The sequence below is a fragment of the Dama dama genome, chromosome 9 (genome assembly GCF_033118175.1).
Source record: "Dama dama isolate Ldn47 chromosome 9, ASM3311817v1, whole genome shotgun sequence".
NCBI lineage: Eukaryota > Metazoa > Chordata > Mammalia > Artiodactyla > Cervidae > Dama > Dama dama.
The window spans coordinates 26,070,868-26,094,683 of NC_083689.1; the positions used below are offsets into that span (position 1 = coordinate 26,070,868).

A 23,816-nucleotide genomic window follows, 5' to 3' on the forward strand; every position below is an offset into this window, starting at 1 on the left:
TGCCCTGACCTTCTCTTGTGTCATGGGCGCGGGAGGTGAAAGCTTCTGTACTCCACAGGCCCTGGCGTGGTCCCCGCAGCACCCCGCCTTAGGCTCAGCTAGCAACTGAAGGCGTCACGGAGAAGACCAGGACCGGAGTTCGTCCCTCCTTCACATCAGCCACAACCAGCCCCCCGCCCCTCCCCTCCGCGCATGCCCCGCCCCGTGAGCTGCCACGTGAGGCCCTCCACCAGCCAGCCTATGGGCGCCAACTCCGCCCAGGATCCCCGCCTTGCACTCTGCTCCGCGCGCCGCCACGTGATGCGGCTCATCGCCAGCCAATGGACGCCGGCTTTGCCTCGCGCCCCGCCCCGCGCGCCGTGGCCGTTTGAAGTGACTAATTTCTGTCATATGACTGAGGCGCCTATGGGGGTGGCGGGGCAGCTCTAGGAGCGGGGGCCTGGCGAGTGCCCTGAGGAGCGACCCGGGCCTGGCCGTGGCCACCATGGCCCCTACCCTGTTCCAGAAGCTCTTCAGCAAGAGGAACGGCCTGGGCGCGCCCGGTCGGGACGCGAGGGACCCGGATTGCGCGTTCAGGTAGGTCGCCGCAGGGCGAGGGGCGAGGGGCGCGGAGCCGATGGCCTAGTGGGCTGCGGCTTCCAGAGGCGCCGAGGCTTTCTCGAACTTCACGCTCGCGCAGTAGCGTCGCCCCGGGACCGGGATCGGGGCCTCGGTCGGGAGGGGCAGGGCAGCTGCAGACCCGCGCCCGAGGGTTCGAGCGCGGTCCTCCCCCCTCCCCCACGCTCGCCCCTTACCCCCTTGTCTGGCGGTTTGTTTACGTCTTGCTCGGCGGCCACGCGCGGCTCCGCCACTCCAGGCGGAGCATCGCGGCCTGAGCTTAGGGTCCACACGCCTTCCTGGCGACGCTTAGAGTTGGGCGCGGGCTGGATTGGACCTCAACCGCCGTCCTCCGGGCCGAAAAGTTCTCCCCTCCTCCCCGCGGCCGGTCGTCGTCTGGGTGCTCGGTTCCAGGTTGGTTGCTGTTGCGGAGAGAGCAGCACGTTTTGACCAGCCTTAGGAGTGTAGAAAAGGCTGGAGGAGCGTGTCGGCAAGCTGCCGTTCTTTCAGATTTCTTGTAAATCCAAATTAGAATACTGAAGTGGTTTGCCATTCCCTTCTCCAGTGGACCGAGTGGCCTGAATGTTGTCGAAGGAGAAATGTGAAACCTAAGAGGTTGTGCTTATTACTGACTAGAATGAAGCTGCGCTGAGTCAAATGAAGCATGGCCCTAGAATTGACCATCCCGTTGGAACTGTTAACTAAAAACGAGTCTATAAAAATTTACAACGATACCAAGATATTTTGTGGTATTTCAGGCTTGGTTATTATTATTATTATTTTTTTTTGTTACAGTACCTGTTGCTGGTAAAAAAACAAACAAAAAAAACTTTTTTAAGATTGTAAGACCCTGGAATATAAACCTGAATTCTAGATAAAGTTTAGTTTCGAAACTTCATTTGATGAAGAGATTATGTCTCTCAGACAGCCTTAATACTTGTTGCAGTGTGGAAACTTGTCAATGTAAGTAGGCTGAATGTCAAATGTCACTCAAACCTGGTAGGATAGCAAAGAGCCCAGTAGTACTAGGAAAAAATGAGAATCTGTTAAATTTTGCGACAGTCACATTCTGAAATGACTGTACCGCACCGGTTTAAAAGGTTTTGCTAACTTTAGAATTATTCACCCTCTCTCACTAATGTAAGCCCCGTTAGTAAACATTCTGTAATATGTGAAATTGAGGTAGTAAATGGAAAGAAATTTCATTGACTTTCAGAGGAAAAAAAAATCTCAGAGGTGAACATCTTGAAACAGTGGTTAGTAAAGACAGTTATCTAGCTTTTGGTTTTTTCTACTGGGAAGTAAGTGTCTTGCCATGCTTATCTAATGACTTTCTTTAAAGATTTCTTTAGTGTTCTTTTGAAAAATGAAACTGCAGTCTAGATAGTACTACTTGAGCCATCCAGTAAATCAAGGGTCAGTAGAAAGCAAGTTTAGGGGCTATATTAAAAAGGTGACATTTGAATAGGCTTTCTATTTCTAGGCAGAGATTTACTTTGAGGTATCTAGATTTCCAAGCATCTCAAGTAATTGTAAGAAAAAGTTTATTTTTTTAAAAAATATAAGTCTACAATATGGTTGTGTAATACTACTTTAGAGTTGCCAAAGCACTTTCTCATCAGTTATCTCATGTGATGTTTCACAACAACCATGTGAGATAGGGCAAGTAGCAGTATAGATAACTGCATGATCCTTTTTTGTGTGTAAGAATGATGTGTAAGCACAATAACTGCAGTGCAATATGGAAGGTGTTGCTTTAAAAAATATAGAAGTGTACGTGTGAGAAAATGGTAAGTGAGTAATGTCATACATATACCTGCTGCTAAGTCACTTCAGTCGTGTCCGACTCAGGCTCCCCCATCCCTGGGATTCTCCAGGCAAGAACACTGGAGTGGGTTGCCATTTCCTTTTCCAATACATATACCTAGCAACTTGCAAATTTGATCAACCTGTTTTGTGTGTTTTTTTTAAACAATTTCATTGAGCTACAATTTACATACAGTGAAATTGAGCCATTTTAAGTACATAGGAATTTTGTTTCCTATGTGTACACAGTTGTGTACCCACAACCCCAATGAATTTTTAGAACACTTGATCACCCAAAAAATTTCCTCATGCCCCTTTGCTGTCATTCCTTAACCCCTCCTCACCCAGGGCAATCACTGACCTGCTTTCTGTTTAATGATAGAAGTTTCTATTTTTTGTAGAATTTCATGTAAATGTAATCATACTGTTTATAGGCTTCTGTGTCTGGCTACTTTAACTCAGAGTGATTTTGAGACTCATCCAAGTTGTTGCGTTTTTCCTGTAGTTCCTTCAGTGTTTTTTTGAGGGGAGGGGGGCTGGTGCTGGATAGTATACCACAATTTGTTTATCCATTCACTGGTTGGCAGACATTTTGGGTTCTTTTCAGATTTAGGCTGCATTGAACATGCTGCTGGTGAACGTTTGTGAGCAAATCTTTATGTGGAAATGCGTTTTCATTTTTCTTGGAGTGGGATTGCTGGGTCATATGCTTAACTTTAAAAAAAAAAAAAAATTGCCAAACTTTTCCAAAGTAGTTGTACTATTCATAGTACCACTAGTAATGTATGAAGGTTACAGCTGCTCCAGATTGTCTTCAAAACCAGATGTCATTAGTCTGTTTTTTGTTTTTTTAAATTAATTTATTTACTTGGTTTCACTGGATCTTAGTTGCGGCATGTGGGATCTAGCTACCTGACCAAGGATGGAACCAGGGCCCCCTGCATTGGGAGTTTAGAGTCTTGGATACTGGACCACCAGTGAAGTCCCATTAGTCTGGTTTTTTAAATTAAAAAGATTTTTTTTTTGTATTATAAAAAATACCTAACATAAAGTTTGCCTTGTTAACCATTTCAGAATCTTAAAATTTTTTTTCCCCTTGGAATATAGTAGATTTACAGTGTTAGTGTTAATTTCAAGTGTACAGCAAAGTGAATGTTATACATATACATACATCCACTCTTTTTAGATTCGTTTCCCATGCTCATGGGTATAGTGGTATCTTGTGGTTTTAATTTGCTTTTCCCAAATAATAAACGATGTTTAGCATCTTGTTATGTAACTCAGTTTTTTGAATAGACTAAAATTTAGTTTTTATACCAGTATACAATGCTTTCCTTTCTAGAATCCTTTTTTGGTTTTGTTTTAGTCAGCCTGAGTTGTTAAATCAGGCTTGGGCACAGTTAGCTATTGGCAGCTAACTATAGCTCAGCCTGTAAGTCAGTTCCTAGAGTAAGCAGTATACAAGGTCCAGTGGTGATAAGCCAGCAAAGGATAGGAAAGACTTGAGACAGAGAAGCCTTAGGAGCTTTTCAATATTCCTTTCATAGTTACTCCATTGAAAAATAGCAGGGATTACCCACTTCCTTTCAGTCTTAAGTTCCTTACCTGAGAGGTTTCTGGTGCTTGTCCTGTCTAAGCTTCCAGAGCTCCAGATGAATGTAGCATGTCACAAGAAGACTATTATTGTAATCATTTATAGAAGTGAAACAGTAATTTGTTTTCATCTTTTAAATAATTTGGGAAAGACTGCTTTCTAGGGGAAGATACTCTTTATGTTTTTTCCATCAGGATACTTTTCAGTGGAAGTAAGAATTCAGTGTAAGTTCAATAACTTCAGTGCACATAAAATAACTGCTTTAAAAATAAAATTCTCTGCGGCTTCCCTGGTGGCTCAGTGGTAAAGAATCCAGCTGCCAATGCAGGAGACACAGTTCAATCCCTGATCTGGGAAGGTGCCACATGCTGTGGAGCAACCAAGCCTGTGTGACACAGCTGTTGAGGCTGTGCTCCAGAGCCCGGGAGCCGAAGTACTGAAGCCTGTAGCCCTAAACGCTGTGCTCTGCAACAGGGGAGACCTCCACGGTGGGAGACCTGCGCACTTCTAGAGAGTAAGTCCTGCTCACTGCAACCAGAGAAAAGCCCACTCAGCAGCGAAGACTCAGCACAGCTGAAAATAAATAAAACTATAAAAATTAGCAAATGAGTAAATAAAATTCTCAGGACTTCCCTGGTGGTCCAGTGGGTAAGACTCCACACTCTCAATGCAGGGGGCCTGGGTTTGATCCCTGGTCAGGGAATTAGATTCCACATGCCTCAGCTAAATATCCTACATGCTACAACAAAAATCGATGATCCTATATGCCTCAACTAAGACCTGGCACAGCCAGATAAATAAATGGGTGTATGTGTGTGTTAGTCGCTCAGTCGTGTCTGACTCTTTGCGACCCCATGGACTGTAGCCCGCCAGGCTCCTCTGTCCATGGGATTCTCCAGGCAAGAATACTGGAGTGGGTTGCCATTTCCTTCTTCAGGGAATCTTCACCCAGGAATCGAACCTGGGTCTCCTGAATTGTAGACAGATTATTTTACCTTCTGAGCCACCAAGGAAGCACAAATAAATATTAAAAAGAATTCTCTTCATCTAAAAATGGTGTTAAAAATAGCAACTGTGTGGCATTGTCATGAGGTATATTAGTGAAGGTAACAGTAAACTGCATTGTGTTAATAAGCTAAGTCTTAAAATATTCTTGAAAGAAGTCTAATTTCATGAAGAAGATTGTTTAAGAGGTAAATGTCTGTAGGATGTAATTCATGTTTTGTTCAAAAAGCAGTTTCTGTATTTTCATTTTATTCCTAGTGCATGAACATTTGTTAGCAGGAGTAACAACCTCTTAATTGGTTTTTCTGTCATCACTGTTGCCTTTCTGCAAACTGTTTTCAACATTCATCCTTTAAAAAATTGCTAATTCAGATCATGATCAGCAGGAAAAATGATGTAGAATTTAAAATCTCCACAATACAGCTATTTTAAGGATTCAAAGAGGTAAGTCCTGTTGAGCACTTAATGCAGTGCTTAGCACATGACTTTCATAACCAGAAGTTGTTACTATGATGATTTCATTCTTATGTATAAAACCATTCAGTTTAGGACCAAATTCTTTAACATGGCTTGTGGTGGTGTAGCTTTTGTGAAATCTGTAGCCTCAAGTTCTTAATTTTTTAAAATAAGGTCATTTTTAACCTAGCTGTTATTCTATTATCTGTTTTTTACCTATTAATATTGTATATTTATTTATATACAATAAATATATCTGTTAATACTATCTAAGTCTATATTCAGATTTTCTCAGGATGTCTTTTTACAGTAGGTTTGTTTGAATCAGTCTCAGCTGAATTCATAATTATGTGCCTTAACTAATTTTTATTCTATAACAGCCTCTCTCCCTCCCTTTTAAAAACGTTTTTGTTTTTAAAATGGGTCATTTTTTCTATGAAATTTCCCCCATTCTCTTTTTGACTGTTTGATCTCTAATGGTTTCCTTTAATTCACTGGTTCCCAGCAGTCTATATTTTAACCAGACCCTCCAGATGATTCGGAATGCTCAAGTTTGAGAACCACTGCTACAACTTACTCTCTCTTTTCTGAAAACTGATGGTTGGATACTTGACTAGATTTGGGTTCAGGTTTTTTTTTTTTTTTTTAATTTAAAATATTCAACAGATTTTGCAGTGTACCTTGTATTGCACACGTAGTGTCTGGTTGTCCCATTTTTAGTGGTGCTAAGATTGATTAGTTGGTTTCAGCCTATTCTTCCATTATAAAATTCCTCTTTCACTATTGGTTTTAGCATTTTTTGTTGATTATTGCCTGAACCCACTATCTTTTTAGGGGATGCAAAATGGTAACATCCTGATTCTTTATCCTGATTCTTCTGCATTTATTTCTTGGTGAACTTTCTCTTACCACTTACTTATTTGCTATAGGAAAGTCAGCACCAAAGTTTGTGTATCACTTTTTAGAATAATTTATACTCAGTTAAATGAATGTTTCCATTTTAATTATCATTTTTTAGTATCACCTCTTGGGTGTGCTTTAATCCATTACAGTCAAATTGGCCCCATATTTGGCCAGAGGAAGACTTCTTAAGTTGACTTCTGTGCCTTTTGACATGATCTGATCTCATTAATCTTTGATAACTTGTTGCTTTTTTCTGGCCTTGTCTTAATCTAGGTCTCTCCCTTTCCTATGATTTTATAACTTTGGATTTGTTTTAGGTTCTGGGATGTGCCATGCTGTGTTGTTCTTTGTTTTGGGTATAATTTCACATAGCTTTTTGTTTAGCTTCTTGTTGTGTCATCTGGGCTTATCCTAATTATTCTTTCTCCAGGAAGCCTATTCTGATTTCTCCCTAAGTTAGATTTCACTTTAGTTTTCTTCCATAGCTTTCTGTATTTCCTTCTGTGACATGTATCACAGCTGCCATTATTTGTCCACATCTCTCTCCTTTGCTTGCTTGAGAGCACTCTTCAACTTCAAGGTGTATTTTAGAGTAGAGTTAGAACCTTGTAAGCCACATGATGGGTTGTTTGTGGGGAACAAATGCCTAGGTTCTGTCTGGAGCAGCTAGGTAAGACGCTGTTTTCCAGGGAGAGACTGTAATACTGTGGAGGCCTATCTTGAACTCCTTGTCAGAAGGAGCAGCCCTTTCCCCTAGTCTCTATCAGAGCACACTGTTTGTATCCTCCACAGTTCTTTTTACAGTTTATCATCTCTCTCCCTCAAGTTCACATTGTTGAGTCAATGTATACAGCACAATGTCTACATCTGTGCTCAGTAAATATTTTAGAATGAACATACTAATTTAAGAACAGAGAGAATCAGAAGTTCTGTTTTGGAGATTTGGTCTGGTTTTACTTGCTATTGAGAGATTTATTTGAGAGTTTAATAAAGTAAATCCAGAGTTCCAATAGAGGTTGGACCTGGAGATAATGAACTTGGGCTTATGGTCAATATTAAAACTAAGGGAACAAATGAGATAATATAGGAAAAGGGGTGTATGTAGGTAGAGAATTGCAAAGAACAGGTTTCATCCTGAGGAAATCTAAAATGTACAAATGTGGGAGAGGAAAGTCTGCAAAGAAAGAATGGCCAGAGAGATAGGGAAAAGGCCAGTGGTGTGTGGTGTTGGGAAAGCTAAGAAAGGGAAGTGTTTAAAAAATGATGGAGTGATGAACTGTTGTGTTAGTTGGTTGCTGACAGGTCTTGTGGGATGAGAAACAGAAAAGTATCTGTTGGGTTTGTTAAGTTGGAGATAACTAGTGACCTTAATGATTTTTTTTTTTCTTTTTTTTTTTGAGGGGGCAATATTTTGGGGGAAATGTGAGATGTGTATTAAATGAAAAGGGAGGAAATGGCCTCACTGCTAAAGCTTTCTATTTCTGTAGGGAAAACAATCAGTAGTGCTTTGTTATCTTTTCACTTTTAGTATTCTGATTTTAGGTTGCATTTTGAACTTCTGAAGTTCTTAAAGACTGGTTTCTTAATATTATCAGTGTTCATAAAAATCATATTTCAGAAGTTTTTTAAATGACTTTAAACATTTGTGTATTCACAAGATTTTTTATTTAAAAAATAACACCCCTCAAATTATACCTTTTATTCTTGTGTTAGAAATAGTAGAAAGTTATAGTATTCTTTACAGAGAATTCTGTGAGATCGTATCTTTCTTATTAAAGTAAAAACTGAGAATTTTAAGTTAAACTTCATGTTAATGCTCTGTGGTATCAATATTTGGTTCTAAGAATCTAATTTTGTTATAGGAAATGCAGATATTTTATTGATTTACGATTCCATCTCCTAAGTAGTTGTATTAGATTTGTTTTTTAGAACCATATTTATTGAAAGAAAATAGCTTAATAAAAATATAGCTTTAATATTCAACTTAGGAAATTTGGACCTTATTTCTTACTAATATAATAATTATTGTCTTAAATCTTAATGAATTTTAAGTTATCTTTTTGGAAAGACTTGTTTAAAAAAAACTCTCCATGTAAAACATAACAGCCACGTGTGTGTATCTGTGGCGGATTCATGTTGATATGGGGCAGAAGCTAGCACAACATTGCATAGCAATTATCTGCCAATTAAAAACAGGATTCCTAAACTCTTCTTATACAATCTTATTTCTGTTCCTGACACTACCATTCTCTTAGTCTACCAAGTTGAAAGTCAGAGAATCATCTTTTATTCTTTCTTTCTGGTTGCTTCATTTGGTCATTTGTTAAATCGTGTCAATTCAGATTCTGCAGTATCTTAGTTCTTTTCCATTTCCCACTGCCATCATCTCAGACCTTCAATGGTTTTCATAAAAACTTGCCATAACTTTCCCACCTTGTGTGTATTCCCCTCTATACCATTCTGCTAAATTGACTTTCTTAAACCATATTCTGATCAATGCACTCAGAAATCTCCTTTGACTCCCTGTCGCTTAATAGAGGGTTTATCTGTGCCAGGTACTGTTTTAAGTGTTTTATACATACTAATTAATTCATTTATCACAATAGCTTTATAAAGTAGGTCTGATTATTCCTCTTTCATAGATGAGGGAATGGAGGCAGAGAGAGAAGTTAAGGACCTTGTCCAAGATATCATAGTAAGTGATATAATTAAGATACAAATTCAGACATTTGAGTTCCAGCACCTTTGCTTCCTGAGTGGCGAGTGGCACTAGTGGTAAAGAACCCCCCTCTCCAATGCATGAAAATGTAAGAGATGCGGGTTGAGTACCTGGGTGGGGAAGATCCCCTGGAGGAGGGCATGGCAACCCACTCCAGTGTTGTTGCCTGGAGAATCCCCTGGACAGAGGAGACTGGTGGGCTGTGGTTCGTGGAGTTGGAAAAAGTTGGACACAACTGAAGCAACTTGGCACAGACACCCAGGCCTTTGTTTTTAACAATGTCCAAACTTTTCAACTTGTCATGTCAGCCTCCTGTAGAGTTGTTCCCAATGTTTCCTATATGTGTAACCTTGGGAAATAGTATCGTGTCGTCATTAAAGATGCTGTGTGCGTACGCATGTCAGAGTAGAGGAGTGGATACTGAAGAGATAGTCCCAATACCCATTGTACCTACCATCTTAGAGTTGTTTTGAGGATTTAATGGCGTGGTAGTCTCTTAAATGGTAGAATTCCTTCTCACACTTCCTCACCCTTCAGTTTATTCTTTCCAGTCTTCTTTCTAATTTTTCCTCCAGCTGTGGAATCTGAATTAGACTAGAAGTTTGATGTTTCTTTAGAATATGCTGGTTCATAGGTTTGCACATTCCTTGGAATTATATGGCTGCGACACATCTGTCTTTGAAGCTCCAATAGAAAGCATATTTTCCCATTATGACAGTTACTTTCTTGGGTTGTAATTGCTTCTCATGTATCTGTATACTTTAGTAGATTTTAAGTTCGATAGGGTACTTAGGACCACGTTCCATGGTATAACTTGTTTAGTGCTTTATTTCTGGTGTTTGATTCACAGAAGGCATTCAAAAATATTTGATGAATGAGTGATGAATAAAAATAGTTACTGAATTGAAGAAATTTTATTTCCTTTAACAAAGATGTTTCTGTTTTGGGTTACTTGCCTAGTCATTTCTCGGTAATTTAAGCACATATTTCTTTGACATTAGTGTTTACCAATTTAAAGGAAAATTTCATTATTATTTTGATCTTTTTAAGATGCCAAGAATGGTCTGATTTTGCAGAAGTAGGTTAGATTCTCTATTTATATCCCTTATAACACCTCATACTTTCCCTTCCTACCATTTTTTACATTCAAAATTTGTGTATGTGTATGTACACAGAGTCTTTTCTGACATACTTAGTATATGCTGAGTGGATAAAAAACTGAGTAAATGAACTCGAGTACTTTTTTTGGTAGTGGGAGTTTATTTCAAGAATGCAAGAAGTTTTGAGGTACCATGGAATTTCTCTTCCATTTGAGCATTCTTTGTCCTTAGGCCTTTTGATTGTTAAGCAGACCTTATGGGGAAATGGGGCAACAATTTAACGTAGATCTTTGGGGACACAACCAGAGTTCTAGGGATCTACTTCCTTGTACTCCCATCACCCAGTATATAGTATCCCTTGATGCAACAGCATTTTATCCCAAGTCACCCCAGAGAGATTATACCTTAGTGTAATCCTGATAGAGTCAGAGTTGATGTTAAGAGTGTGTGGGATTGTGAGCCATTTCAGTTTATTCTGTTTTATGTTTATGATTGCATTTGTAGGATGCAGCTGGCAGGCTCTTTGAAACTTTTTGGCCTGCTTTTCCACCCTGTTGTGGTCTGTTATATGATTTTTAAAGTTTTCTATTTATAGCAAGAAACTATAGATTGTGACATTAATGCAAGGTGAGTAAAGTTGAATTGTGATAGGATTCCCACAGATAGCAATATTTAGTTTTATATTGATTTCTATTAATTCCTGATTACATTAGAATATAAAACATAATATACATTTATAGAATGCAGAAATATAATAAAATTATTTGTGAATAACTTCAGTTCATTTCAGTTGCTCAGTCGTGCCTGACTCTCTGTGATCTCGTGGACTGCAGTACGCTAGCCTTCCCTGTCCATCACCAGCTCCTGGAGCTTGCTCAAACTCAGGTCCATGTAGTTGGTGATGCCATCCGACCATCTCATTCTCTGTCGTCCCCTTCTCCTCCTGCCTTCAATCTTTCCCAGCATCAGGGTCTTTTCCAGTGACCCTGGAGTCAGTTTTTGGCATCAGGTGGCCAAAGTATTGGAGCTTCAGCTTCAGCATCAGTCCTTCCAATGAATATTCAGGACTGATTTCCTTTAGGATGGACTGGTTTGATCTCCTTGCAGTCCAAGGGACTCTCAAGAGTCTTCTCCAACACCACAGTTCAAAGGCATCGATTCTTCGGCACTCAGCTTTCTTTATGGTCCAACTCTCACATCCATACATGACTGCTGGAAAAACCATAGCTTTGACTATGCTGTCTAGGTTTATCATAGCTTTTCTTCCCAGGAGCAAGCGTCTTTTAATTTCATGGCTGCAGTCACCATCTGCAGTGATCCTGGAGCCCAGGAAAATAAAGTTATGTTTTAAAGTTTCTCAAAGAAATGTCTGAACATAGTTTAACCATCAGGCAGTAAAACCCCATGTTAATGCACCCCTTGTACTTAGATTACCCAGTATATAGTATTCCTTGAGTGACTCCTGGACCCTTGGAACTTCTGACTGGCTAGCTTGGTATGCTCTTCACTTGTGAATCTCATTCTAAATTAAGAGGTGAAATGTTTTGCCCCCAGCCCAACAATATTATGACAGGAATTTACTTAGAGTAAATTTCTCCAACCCAGTCCTGATCCTGGATGCGACTGCTTTTTTGTTTGGTGTTTCTTTGAGTATTTGTTTTTATATTTGTAAATAATATGAATATACTGTTTTATTAAAAATTTATTCATTTTAGACATTATCAGTTTCCTGTATTGGTAAAGATTTATGTCTTAAGCTTACATACATATACACATACTCATGTATGCCCTTCCCTTTCTTCTTCATTCTTCCAATATTACAAATTTTGGTTAGTTTAAATAATCAAATGACTATTTTGTTGTATTATAAAACATTCACTGCTGAACTAAATATATTTTATGTTTTATTGTACTTTAAAAAAAAATCTCTTGGAGTTAATTGCCTTTTTTTTTTCCTTTTTACTTTCTTGGTTCACCTTATTTTCTTTGGAATCTTTAGCTTAAGAACTCCATAAAATCTCTCTCAAAACAACTTATTTCTTTTAGTGACACCTTCTTGATAATTGGTTAGTTAATTTTTTTTCCTCATGGATATATCAGTCTTGGAGCCCTCTGACCTTCTCCGGCTCTAGCTTGGATTGCTGCCCTTTAGTTCTGCTCCATAGCATTGTTACAAGTCTTCCTTTGCCTTCCTCCTGGAAATTCCTTTGACCTTTTAAAGTTAGGGTCTCTTGTAGACTGGCTTCCATGACTTCTTCCTTTTTGGATTGTTCCCTTGTTTTGGTAGTACCTGTCCCTTTAGGAACTTCCTGAGAATGATTGCTTGAGATAAATTTTTTGAGACTTCGCCCATCTGAAAAAGTGTTTGTTTTTATGTTTGGCCCATCTAGTAGATGCAGCGTTCTGTGTGGAGAATCATTTTAACTCTGAAATTGGAAGGTATTGCTCCCTGGTCTTCTGGGTCCCAGTATTGCTGCTGAGACGGTCAGAGCCATAACTCAACCCTTGGGAAACTTTTGGAATTGTCTCAGTTTTCTCTTTATTTTGTTCTGAAATTTCACAGTGATATATCTTTTTTTTTTTTTTACTCATTTGTTTATACATGATGGGCCTTTCAATCCAGAAACTGTGAGGCTGGTGCAACTTGGACAGGTTTCTCAAGAAAATAAAGATGTTATGTATCAGGAGTGAATGAGGAGAGGGTGGAGGTCACTGTCACGTCCTGTGGAGGATGTGCTCTTTGTTCCTTTGCCTCTCCCTCACCTTCCAAAGGACCTGACGTTTCCAAAGCCTTTGCTTCTCAGATGCTCTGAGCAGAAGAATTCTGTGGTGGCTCCAGGACATTTGTTGACATTGAGGTTGTAACTGCTTATGTTTTTGAAAAGTCAGTTGCTGCTTTTCATCTTTCAAATGTTTATTGAAGTCTCTTTATCCTTGAAATTTTTCCTTTCATATTCTTTTTGTCTTAAATATATATTTATGTATATGTGTGTGTGGTGTGTGTGTATTTACACACGTTTGCACACACACTTCACTTACCATCATTTGAATGGGATTTTAATATATCAGCACACCAGTGTTGCACCAGTGTTTAACTTGGATTTCTTAAAAAAAAGTTTTTTAAACTTTTTCTTATGAAAAATTCCAAACAGAAAAGTAAAGAGACTATTAATAACAATATCAACCTGGGCCTCCTTCATTGCAGGTGGATCCTTTACTGTCTGGGGCACAAGGGACTTAATACTATTATTTGTTATTGCTGGAATATTTTAAACTCCAAATGTTCTGTCATTTCATTCATGAATACTTAAGTATGACTCTCTAAAAGATTACTGTTACCCTGAAAATGAGCAATGATTCCTTAGTATTTAATACTCAGTCTATGTTCAGTTTCCCCTGATTGTCTTGGAAATGTCTTTTAGAGTTTGAAGTAGGATTCTAATTTGTTTTTGTGCTTAGTCGCTCAGTTGTGTCCGACTCTTTGTGACCCCATGGACTGTAATATGCCAGGCTCCTCTGTCCAAGGGGATTCTCCAGGCAAGAATGCTAGAGTGGGTTGCCATGGTCTCCTCCAGGGGATCTTCCCAACCCAGGGATCGAACCCAGGTCTCCCATGTTGCAGGTGGATTCTTTACCAACTGAGCCACCAAGGAAGCCCAATTTGTCTGTAGAATATTGTATACTTTGATTTGGATCTGATTTCATCTTCACTGTGTCCTTTTCCTTGTTCTTTCTCCACCTTATTTTCTTTAAATTGAGAGTTAGATCTAGAGACTTGATTGAATTTAGGCAGAGTTTTGTGTTTTTGTTTTTTTTTTTTGTATTATGTTGTTCCCTGAGACTACTTCATAGATGTGTGTATTTGTTACTGCATTTTATCAGAAAGCACATGACCTCTGGTTGTCCCACTTTAAGTGGTGCTAAGTTTGATCAACAGATTCAGGTGGTATGTTACTGATTCATTCTTCCATTTTAAAGTTGTCCATCAACTGTTTACCTAACGGATTTATTGTCTATTTATGCCGATTATTAAATTATTTCAGTTAGTTGAATGTTCAACTGCCCCTTCCAGGGCTAACTAATTCCTAGAGATAGCAAAGGACAACTCCAGGGGTGTGCCTTTCATATGCAAACCAGCCAATCCTCCTTTGGTTGTACCCCCCAAGCACCTCCTTTATTGCATTCTTACACTCCTGGGCCACGGTCTCCCTGCTCTAATCACCCAGGGCCAGGTACCAGCCAACTGGGGACAGTTTCTGTACTGTGGAGACTGCTGAAATTACTCAAACTAGCCAATCCTAAACCTGCTTAGCTTGTTTACTTTGCCATTCTTTTCTGTGAAAACACAATAAAAGTTCTTGCCACTTTTTCTGTCTTTCCTTCTGCCTCCTTACCCACCCATGTTGGCCTGGTGTGATGTGGCATTCTTCCTAATTCTGGGGAATTATGAGTATAAATTTCTTCCTTCATGGCAGTTATTTCCATGTCTGTGTCTTACCGTACTTCATTAAAACAAATCCTTTGTTCATTTTAAAGCTGGTATAGTTTTATGAGTTTGAACAGATGTATACAGCTGTGTTAACAACCACTACAATCAAGATGTAGAACTTTGTATAACTGTCAAAGGTTCCCTTGTATCTTCTGTAGTCAGTAACCAACCCCTGCCTACCCTGCCACCAGACAGTTTCTAATCTGCTTTCTGTCACTGCAGATTAATTTTGCATATCTTAAAATTTCATGTAAATGAAATCCTACCATATATACTCTTTCATATCTGGTTTCTTTCACTCAGCAGAATGTTTCTGAGATTCATCCATGTTTCTGCTTATTTCATTAGCTCATTGCTTTTTATTCTATTATCATATTCCAGTATCATTTTATCAATATGCTAAAATGTGTTTATTGATACACCAGTTGATGAATATTTGGATTACTTCTGGCTTGAGGAGGTTTTATGTAGAAAGCTGCTATGAACATTCATGTATGAGAATGAACATTCTTTGTATGAGAATGTTTTTACTTCTGTTGGATAGATACCTAGGAGTGGAATTGCTGGTTTTTAAGCAAATGTGTATTTAACTTAGTAAGAAACCACCAAACTGTTCTCCAAAGCAGTTGCCCCAGTTTACTTTTTCACTAAAAATGTGTATGATAATTCCAGTTATCACCAATACTTGTGGGTGTGTATAGTGGCATCTCGTAGTTTGATTTGCCTTTCCTTCATGTCTGGTGGTGGTGAGCAAAGTTTTTGGTGTTTATTGCCTGTTCGTATGCATTCTTTTGTAAAATCTCCCAACTACTTTCTCCATTTAAAAATTGAAGTGCTTCTTATTATGTATTATAGACTTCTTTATTTGGATAAAAATTCTTTGCTAGCTTATTTTCTCCTATGTGGTTTGCATTTCTTCTTTTAGTGGTATCTATTTTCAAAGGTCAGAAGTCTTATTTGGTGAAGTTTCTAGTTCATTGTATTTTAAAGATTTTATGTATATGTTTGTGTGTGTATGTGTTTTAAGCAATTTTGTCCTGCCTTAAGGTCAAGAAGATTTTTCTCTTGTTTTATAAATTTTATCATTTTTGAGGTTTTATGTTTAGGTCTATGACATATTTTGAGTTAATTTTTACATATAGGCTGAGCTTAATATTTTCCGTACAAATATCTAGCTTATCCACTACCATCTGTGGAGAAGCTATCTTTTGATTTTTGCTTAATTACCATGTGTTAACGTGTCTTTCTTTGTGTTGATATATTCTGATTCAGGAGGAATTTCCCAGTAAACAATAATAAGTGCCATCCATTGTACACTTGAAGTAGTATAGTATAAGATTATGCATGGTTTTGAAACGTGCGTGTGGTGTGGTAAATTATGAAATTTTTTTCATAACCAAAGCACAATGTCCGTTTACATATGTGTTTAGTAAATAAGAACGTTTACTTTGGGATTTAGTCTTAGCTGTACATAAAAACTGAGAATATTTTTATTTTGTTTTAGCAGTCTAGGGAGTGAGACTGCTTTTAGTAGAATTTCCAGCTCCCAAGAAAGGTTGAATCCAGTGGCAGGGATTCTGTGTATATCTAAAAATAGAACACATAGGTAGCAGGTCAGAAAAGGAATGACCTTCAATTTCTAATTTGCTCATCAGCAAATTAGGTTCTCAAGCTGATGTATACATTAGAATCACCTGTGATCTTCTTTAAACTCTTCAGATTGCCCTACTTGGAATTAATTCTTAATCTTCTAGGGTAGGAGTTTGGACAGGTGATTATTTTGCTTTGTTTTGAAGCTCTTCAGCATGATTTTGCTGTACAGCCCAGGTTATCACTCAGTGATGATTCTCCAGTTTTTTCGTTTAATCTCTCAATCATCTGAAGAGATAAGTAGTTTAAGCTCAGTTTGCACATGAAGAAGGTAAAACGTAATGTGATTTTATACCTTTCTCCACAAGGGATATAAACAAGAAAATTACAGAAGACATTAAAAAAATGACCTTTAAACATTTTGAATGATGGTTAACCTCCTTAATTAAACATTGCAAGCTGTCAGTCTAATAAAGGTTAAAAGCAGTGATGTGTTATTACAGCAGGAGTGGTAAAGCAAGCCCTGTTCTGTGATTGTGAGAGTGTATGTGGGTACAACTGTTTTGGAGTTTTGGAGAGCAGCAGTTGTGCAAAAGTGATCACGTAAGCATATTCTGATGTTTATTAAAATTTTATTTGAAGTTATTTCCAATTTGTTACTGTGGCCATAATTAGGAGATTTATTAAATAAGTTATGGTTATATATTGGAACACTGTAGCTATTAAATAGAACATGGTAATCTGTATTCCCTGGTGGAGATTTACACATATATTAAACTTGTAAAAGTTACAAGATAGTGTGCAGTGTGATGTTGCTTTTATAAATGCATGAGACTTAAACGTTCAGCACTATTATTGTGTTCATTTGTACATACATAGGAAAAAGTCTACGTGGAAACAGAAGAGTGTTGAATGTTGAGTGTGGCTAGGTCTGAGAAGGATTGGTAGGATGGGTTTTTCATATTTTATACTTGTTTGTTGTTTTGTATTCACCTGGCAGTAAGATCTGTTGCTTCTGTAATTTTAAAAAGATAGAAAAATGAAAAATGTAATTTGATCAAGATGAACACAAAGTGGTAGGTGGCATAGCTAGGACTTGGAATTATCAGAGTCCGGAGGAGAAATTTTTCAGAGAAATACTAACCAGTGTGACAATGAATTTTAACTTATTTGTAGTAGAAAAGCATTTAAAATTTTTTTATTAAAAAATTTACATACAGTAATTCCCTTTTTGTGGTATAAAGTCCTGTGAATTTTCTTAAACTTTTTATTGAAGAATAATATAATTCAGAAAAGTGTTCACATTCTGACTCTTCAGCTCAATGAATTTAGACATGTTGCCAGGTGACCGGTACCCAGTTCAAGAAATAGAATGTTGCTTGTGTTTCTGTAATCTTCTTCCTGACCCTTTCAACTCCTACTATCCTGACTTCAAACATCAGGGATGCATGATGTTGAGCTTTATGTTAATGGAACCACTCACAAACACTCTTCCTGTCTGGCTTCTTTGTTGCTCAGTGTTATGTTTGCATTTTTCTTTCTAGTGTATGTAGTCTAGTTCCTTGTCATTCCTGTAGGCTAGAATTTCCCTATTGACATTTGGATGGGGTAATTTTTTTGTTATGGGGGGACTCTTTGTGCATTGAAGGATTTTACCGGCATCCCCGACTCCAACCACAAGATGTGAGTAGATGTGCTTCCCCCACCCCAACCCCCCACCACCCATAATGATAACCTAAAATGTCTCTAGATGTTGCTGAATGTCCCTGGAGAGGGGGCAGAATCTAGTTGAGAACTGCTAAAGTACAGTCTTCCCTTTGTGTGAGTATGCCACAATTTATTTACCCAGGCTACTTTGTTGATGGATTATTTGGATTGTTTACAGTTTAAGGTTGTAAAGAATGATGTTGCTATGAATGTTTTTGTACAAGTTTTTTGGAGGAAGATATGTCCACATTTCTGTTGAATATGTACTTTGAACTGAATTTATAGGTCGTAAGATATGTGTATGTTTAGCTTTATTGGATTTTACCACACTGTTTTCCAAAGTGATTGTACCAATTTTCATTTTACCAGTCGTATATAAGAATTCCATTTTCCCACGTTCTCGTGAGGCTTGAATTTGAACTATGTTGTTTTGCAGGTTAGGGCCTGAGTTTTATTCTTTTTGGTGTACCCGTTGGATGGCACAGTAAATGACATGCAGAAGATGCCGGTTGCTGAGTGAATGAAGGCATGGCCTTCTGCTTTACTGTCCTGTGATCTTGATGACATATGCTTCAGCTCTGGCATTTGGGAAGCAGTTAGTTACCCATCAAACTTGGTCTTTCCTACGTTGATGACAGGGTCCCCCTCCCCATCATCACCAACAGCTTAATGGTCTCTAGACAAGGCCGTGTGTTCATGTTCTTGATGAATTTCATGAACTGACAAAACTGTCATAGCCAGATGTCAGTAACTGTGATACCAGAGATTTACTGAAACTGTTTTTAAGCTTTGTCATTTAAACAGGACTTGCTGGTCAAATGAGAATCTGGCTGTGTTTTCAGAGGGATGGAAATTTTTAAAAGTGATTGCTTAACTGTTTCAGGTATTCTGCATATACCTTAAATGGTAAGCATGTTGAAGGCAGATGCTATGTCCTCCTAAGTTTTCTTGAAGCACCACAGGCTGTACCATATTGCTGCTGCTGTACCGTCATCATTTTCATTGACACCATTATTATCACTGTTTTGCTTCTGTATGAAGCTTCATGTATATGTATATAATTGACTGACGTGAAGTTCCTATAACATAAAACTAACCATTTTTAAAGTCAGTTCAATAGCATTTAGTACATTCATCGTATTGTACAACCATCACCTATATTTTTAAGTTCCAGACATTTCCACAACTCCGAAGCAAACACTTCATCCGTTAAGTGGTTTCTTGTTTCCTTCCCTCTTAGCCACTGGCAACCACCAATCTGTTGTCCGTCTCTGTGGATTTATCTATGTTGAATATTTCATATTAATAGAATCATATAATAATGACTTAATGTCTGACTTCTTTGACTAAGTGTAATGTATCCAAGGTGCATCCATGTTATAGCATGTATCATTCCTTTTTATGGCTGAATAACATTCAATTGTATGTATATACCACAGATTGTTATCCATTCACTTGTTGGTGGACATTTAGGCTTTTTCCATCTCTTGGCAATTGTGAATAGTGCTGGTAAGAACCTATACATGTGTTTATTTTCATTCTGAATACATGACTAGATTATTACAACTACCACCACCAACACAGAGCAATTCCTGTGCCTCAAAGAATTCCCTTGTGCTGCTCCACTGTAGTCTGACCCTCTTCCTTGTAACTGCTGACAACCACAGATGGTTTTATAGGAGTAGGAAATTTAAATAATATCTCAGCTATGTGGTCTGGCTTTCCTTAAGCATGTGATGGATTTCTGAGGAGACAAATTTTTAGAATTGGAGATAATGTTTTAGAAGCCAGAGGTTAGAAATACTTATTATATATTTACTAAATTCAGTTTTTCCAACTTCTTATTATAAGGAGTGAATTAAAATTACTAGTATGAAACTCTGTACTTAGAGCAGAGTTAACTGTCAAGAATGCTATCTTAAAATATTTCATAGATTCAACATGAAATTATTAGATTGGTTTTTTTTTTTTTTAAGTGAACTGTTCCTTATCCTTACTGTTTTGTTTTGGTTGTACACAAAAAATGTCTTGGGATTTTATATTTTCTAACTGCCAAATTCTTCAGTTAAATATATATTGATATGTTTTATGTGTTTTTCTAAAAACTGAGAGGAAAGATTGTTCAGCTTTCTGAAAACATAGCATGCACAATAAAATAACTGTTTGCCAGGAAAAAAAAGCCTGTTGTCTCCTAGTGCCAGTTGGTGTTACGTGGGTTTGTGTGGTGTCTCATCTCTTATTTATAGTAGTTCGGAGTTGGAAACCAGATACTAAACAAACACTGATGTTCCCCTGTAGCCTAACTATGCGTTAGAGTGTTTGTTTGGTCATAATTATTTTTACTTGTACACATACTTCTATGAGACTAGGAACTTCTGAGAAACTGGCAACTTGCTTGAGTCCAGTCCATTCCTATATACCTTAATACAGAAACAATATATAGCATATTTAAATGTACTTATTTATTTAGATGATATTTGTAAAAGCTTTGTAATTTTATAACAAGTTATAAATTAATTGTAGATACTTAATGATCCTTAGTAGTTAATTGGGAGAGAGATCATGAGAAAACGTTAGTACTTGTCTGGCTGTAGGTGGTTCTCAGGCCCTACTTTCTCTCCAGAAAAGAGTTTTTGCTGGGAGGAATCACAAATCTGATGACTGTATTTCTTGAAATATTTCAGGTGTATTTAAATACTCGAGAGTTGTAAGAATTTGTGGCTGTTTAAAAATCATATCACTATATAATTTTAATTTTGCATTTATTCTTTTCTTGATATTTATTTATCATCTGACCTTGCTTACCTTTCTTCAACATGCAAACCTGTGCTGGGAGTCACCTTTAGTAGTTGGCCTCATTACTCCTTCACAGTAAGAGTGTTTGTGAATGAATTTTCCAAAATCTTACATAGTGGAAAAGTATGAAAAGACATCACATGTGTCACTTTCAAAGTTGATGAAGTTAGAGCTCTTAAAAATGTATCACTCAAAACTTGTTCAGTGTAACTTTTTTAGAGGTAACCAAAGATGTTGTATCTGATAACCTGCCTTTATATTATTCATAAAATAAAGACCATCTTGACTTTGTTTTAAAAATGCAAAGGAGCTAAAAAATTGACTTCAAACATACATTGGTTCATTCATTTGGTAAGCACCTTTTGTGCACTTTTTTTTTTTTTTGGTTTTGCTTTTAAATGCCAGATTCAGTGAAGAGCCTGAGAAAAACAATAAGATTCTCTAAGGCAGGGATTCTTAATTATTTTTCCTACCAAGTATTCCTTTGGCAGCTTGGAAAGGCTTATAGATCAGTCTCACAGCCTAAACTAAGAGCTCCTAAAGGAGGAGTCCTTAATGTCAACTTTACAAACCCACAAGGGATCTGTGGTTCACTGTGCAAAAGGAACTTGGATAGAGGGGGGAAAATGGCATATTTACTTTTACTAACTCTAACCACAATTTAGCAATTTCTTCAATTAAAATGTAGGCAACAAACGTTAATAGTATTAGTAGTTCCTATAACTTTTGATCACCAAGAGGAATCATAGATAGTTTCAGCACATAGATAAGTGATGTAGATATTTGAGAAAAATTCTTTATGCTCATTATTTAGTGGATTACTAGATCCACTAATTGTTCTCAATATTTGAGTTAATATTCAGAACACGTTATTATACCACAAACTTAATGTTTTGACAACTATTTCCATATGAGTTTCCTTTACAATCTTGAAAACAAAACAGATCTGTAAGCCTTTTCAAGCTGCCGAAGGAATACTTGAATAGGTAGTTAAAGCTGAGATCTGAGCAAGGATTTTGTTTCATCCATCTTTGTATTTTCATAATCCCACAATGCCCAGTAAATGTTAATCAGATACAGTGTGCTCTGATATAGCTACGTAAATAAATCTGAGGCTGCATAAAGGAACATTACCTTTGTTTAGTGGTTACATCTGTTTTTGTTAGAGGAGATGGCATTGAGCTTCATCCTAAGTTTAAGATGCCCTAGATTTTCAGGTTAAATGAAGGAAGGGAGGTGTAGGTATGCTCATGTGTGTCAGTCACTTGGTTGTGTCCGACTCTCTGTGACCCCATGGACTGTGGCCTGCCAGACTCCTCTGTCCATGGGATTTTTCAGGCAAGAATATTGGAGTGGATTGCCGTTTCCTTCTCTAGGGGATCTTCCTGACCCAGGGATCGAACCCAGATCCTCCTGCATTGCAGGCAAATTCTTTACCATCTGAGCTATAGGGAAGGCCTATAGCTCATAGGCATAGGCATACCCTTTGGAAAAGCTATATATGCTCATAGGCATAGCCTAAGGAAAGACTATAGCAAATTTAGTGGTTATTGAGTTTCAGGATATGCATGGAAGGGAATGACAGGAAATGGGAAGTTGGGGGATCCTGCTGGAGCTCACATTAGAGTTCTGTGTATACTATGCAGCTAGAAACTGGTGTTGTGTATAATGTAATCAGCTTTGTGTTTTAGGATGCTGTCTCAGATGGCATTGTGACAGATGGGACAGAATGGGGAGAGTCTGGAAGCAGATACCAGTGAAGGCACATTTATTACAGGTTAGAGAAGGTAGGTCATAACAGTAGCAGAAGGATGGGAAAGGAGGTGCTATATATCTGGGGGAAAAGGATTCAGTGTTTGAATATGAAATGTGAAAGGAGGATGAGTTGCAGCTGAATCGACTCTGTTGGAAGACTGGGATATGGCTGATGGTAGTGCCATTAACCAAGGTGAGGAATACAAGAGGGAAGAGTAGACATGGTGGAATAAATGGGGAAGTTTAGCTGTGCTTAATACGTTTTGAGCTACGTTGAGGTTCAGGTGGAAGTTTCTCAGGCAGATAATTGGGGTGGAGATAAGAGATTTTGAAATCCTTAGATTAGTGCATTGCAATCATCTGAGAAATATTTTTTTTTTAAGGCATGTTTTATTGCGATATGGGCTTCCCAGGTGGTTCAGATGGTAAAGAAATGCAGAAAACCTACATTTTTTTCTCAAATACCTGCAATGCAGAAAACCTGGGTTCAATCCCTGGGTTGGGAAAATCCCCTGGAGAAGAACATGACAACCAACTTCAGTATTCTTGCCTAGAGAATTCCATGGACAGAGGATCCTGGCAGGCTACATACAGTTCATGGGGTCTCACAGAGTCGGACATGACTGAACAACTAACACCCTTATTGAGATATGATTAGCGTGTATTAAAATTCTCTTTTTTAGGTTTTCATTTTTTTTTTTTAGGTTTGACAAATGTTCCGTTCAGTTCAGTTCAGTCGCTCAGTCGTGTCCGGCTCTTTGCAACCCCATGGACTGCAGCACGCCAGGCTTCCCTGTTCATCACCAACTCCCGGAGTTTACTCAAACTCATGTCCATTGAGTCGGTGATGCCATCCAGCCATCTCATCCTCTGTCATCCCGTTCTCCTGCCTTCAATCTTCCCCTGCATCAGGGTCTTTTCCAATGAGTCACTTCTTTGCATCAGATGTATAGCCTTACAGTTACCACCACAATAGAGATACAGACCATTCTTGTCACATCAGAAAGTTCCCTTGTAACTCTCTTGTTGTGGTTCTCCTCTCCTCCACTCCAGTTCCTGACAACCAACCATTCATCTGATTTTTGTACCTATAGTTTTGTTCATTTATGTCATATAAATAAAGTCACATATTTGTAGCCTTTTGTATCAGTTTGTTTCACTTAATATAAACGTTCTTGTGATTCATTCATGTTACTGTGTATATTAAGTAAATTGTTTTTGTTGCTGAATAGCATTGTAATATGTGTGTGAAGATTTTTAAAAAACATGTATACCAGGGCTCCAAATACTTTATATGAG

At 38.1% G+C, this 23,816-nt stretch overlaps 1 protein-coding gene across 2 annotated transcripts in view; it reads left to right on the plus strand.

The window, feature by feature from the left end:
- Positions 1-389: 389 nt before the first annotated feature.
- Positions 390-23,816, plus strand: part of FNIP1 (folliculin interacting protein 1) — a 118,733-nt gene continuing 95,306 nt past the window's right edge. For both annotated transcript variants that reach the window (XM_061150835.1, XM_061150836.1), the window contains exon 1: positions 390-576. In XM_061150835.1, coding sequence (XP_061006818.1) covers positions 485-576 — 92 coding nt within the window. In that variant the 5' untranslated portion in view covers positions 390-484. The remainder of the gene's footprint in view (positions 577-23,816) is intronic.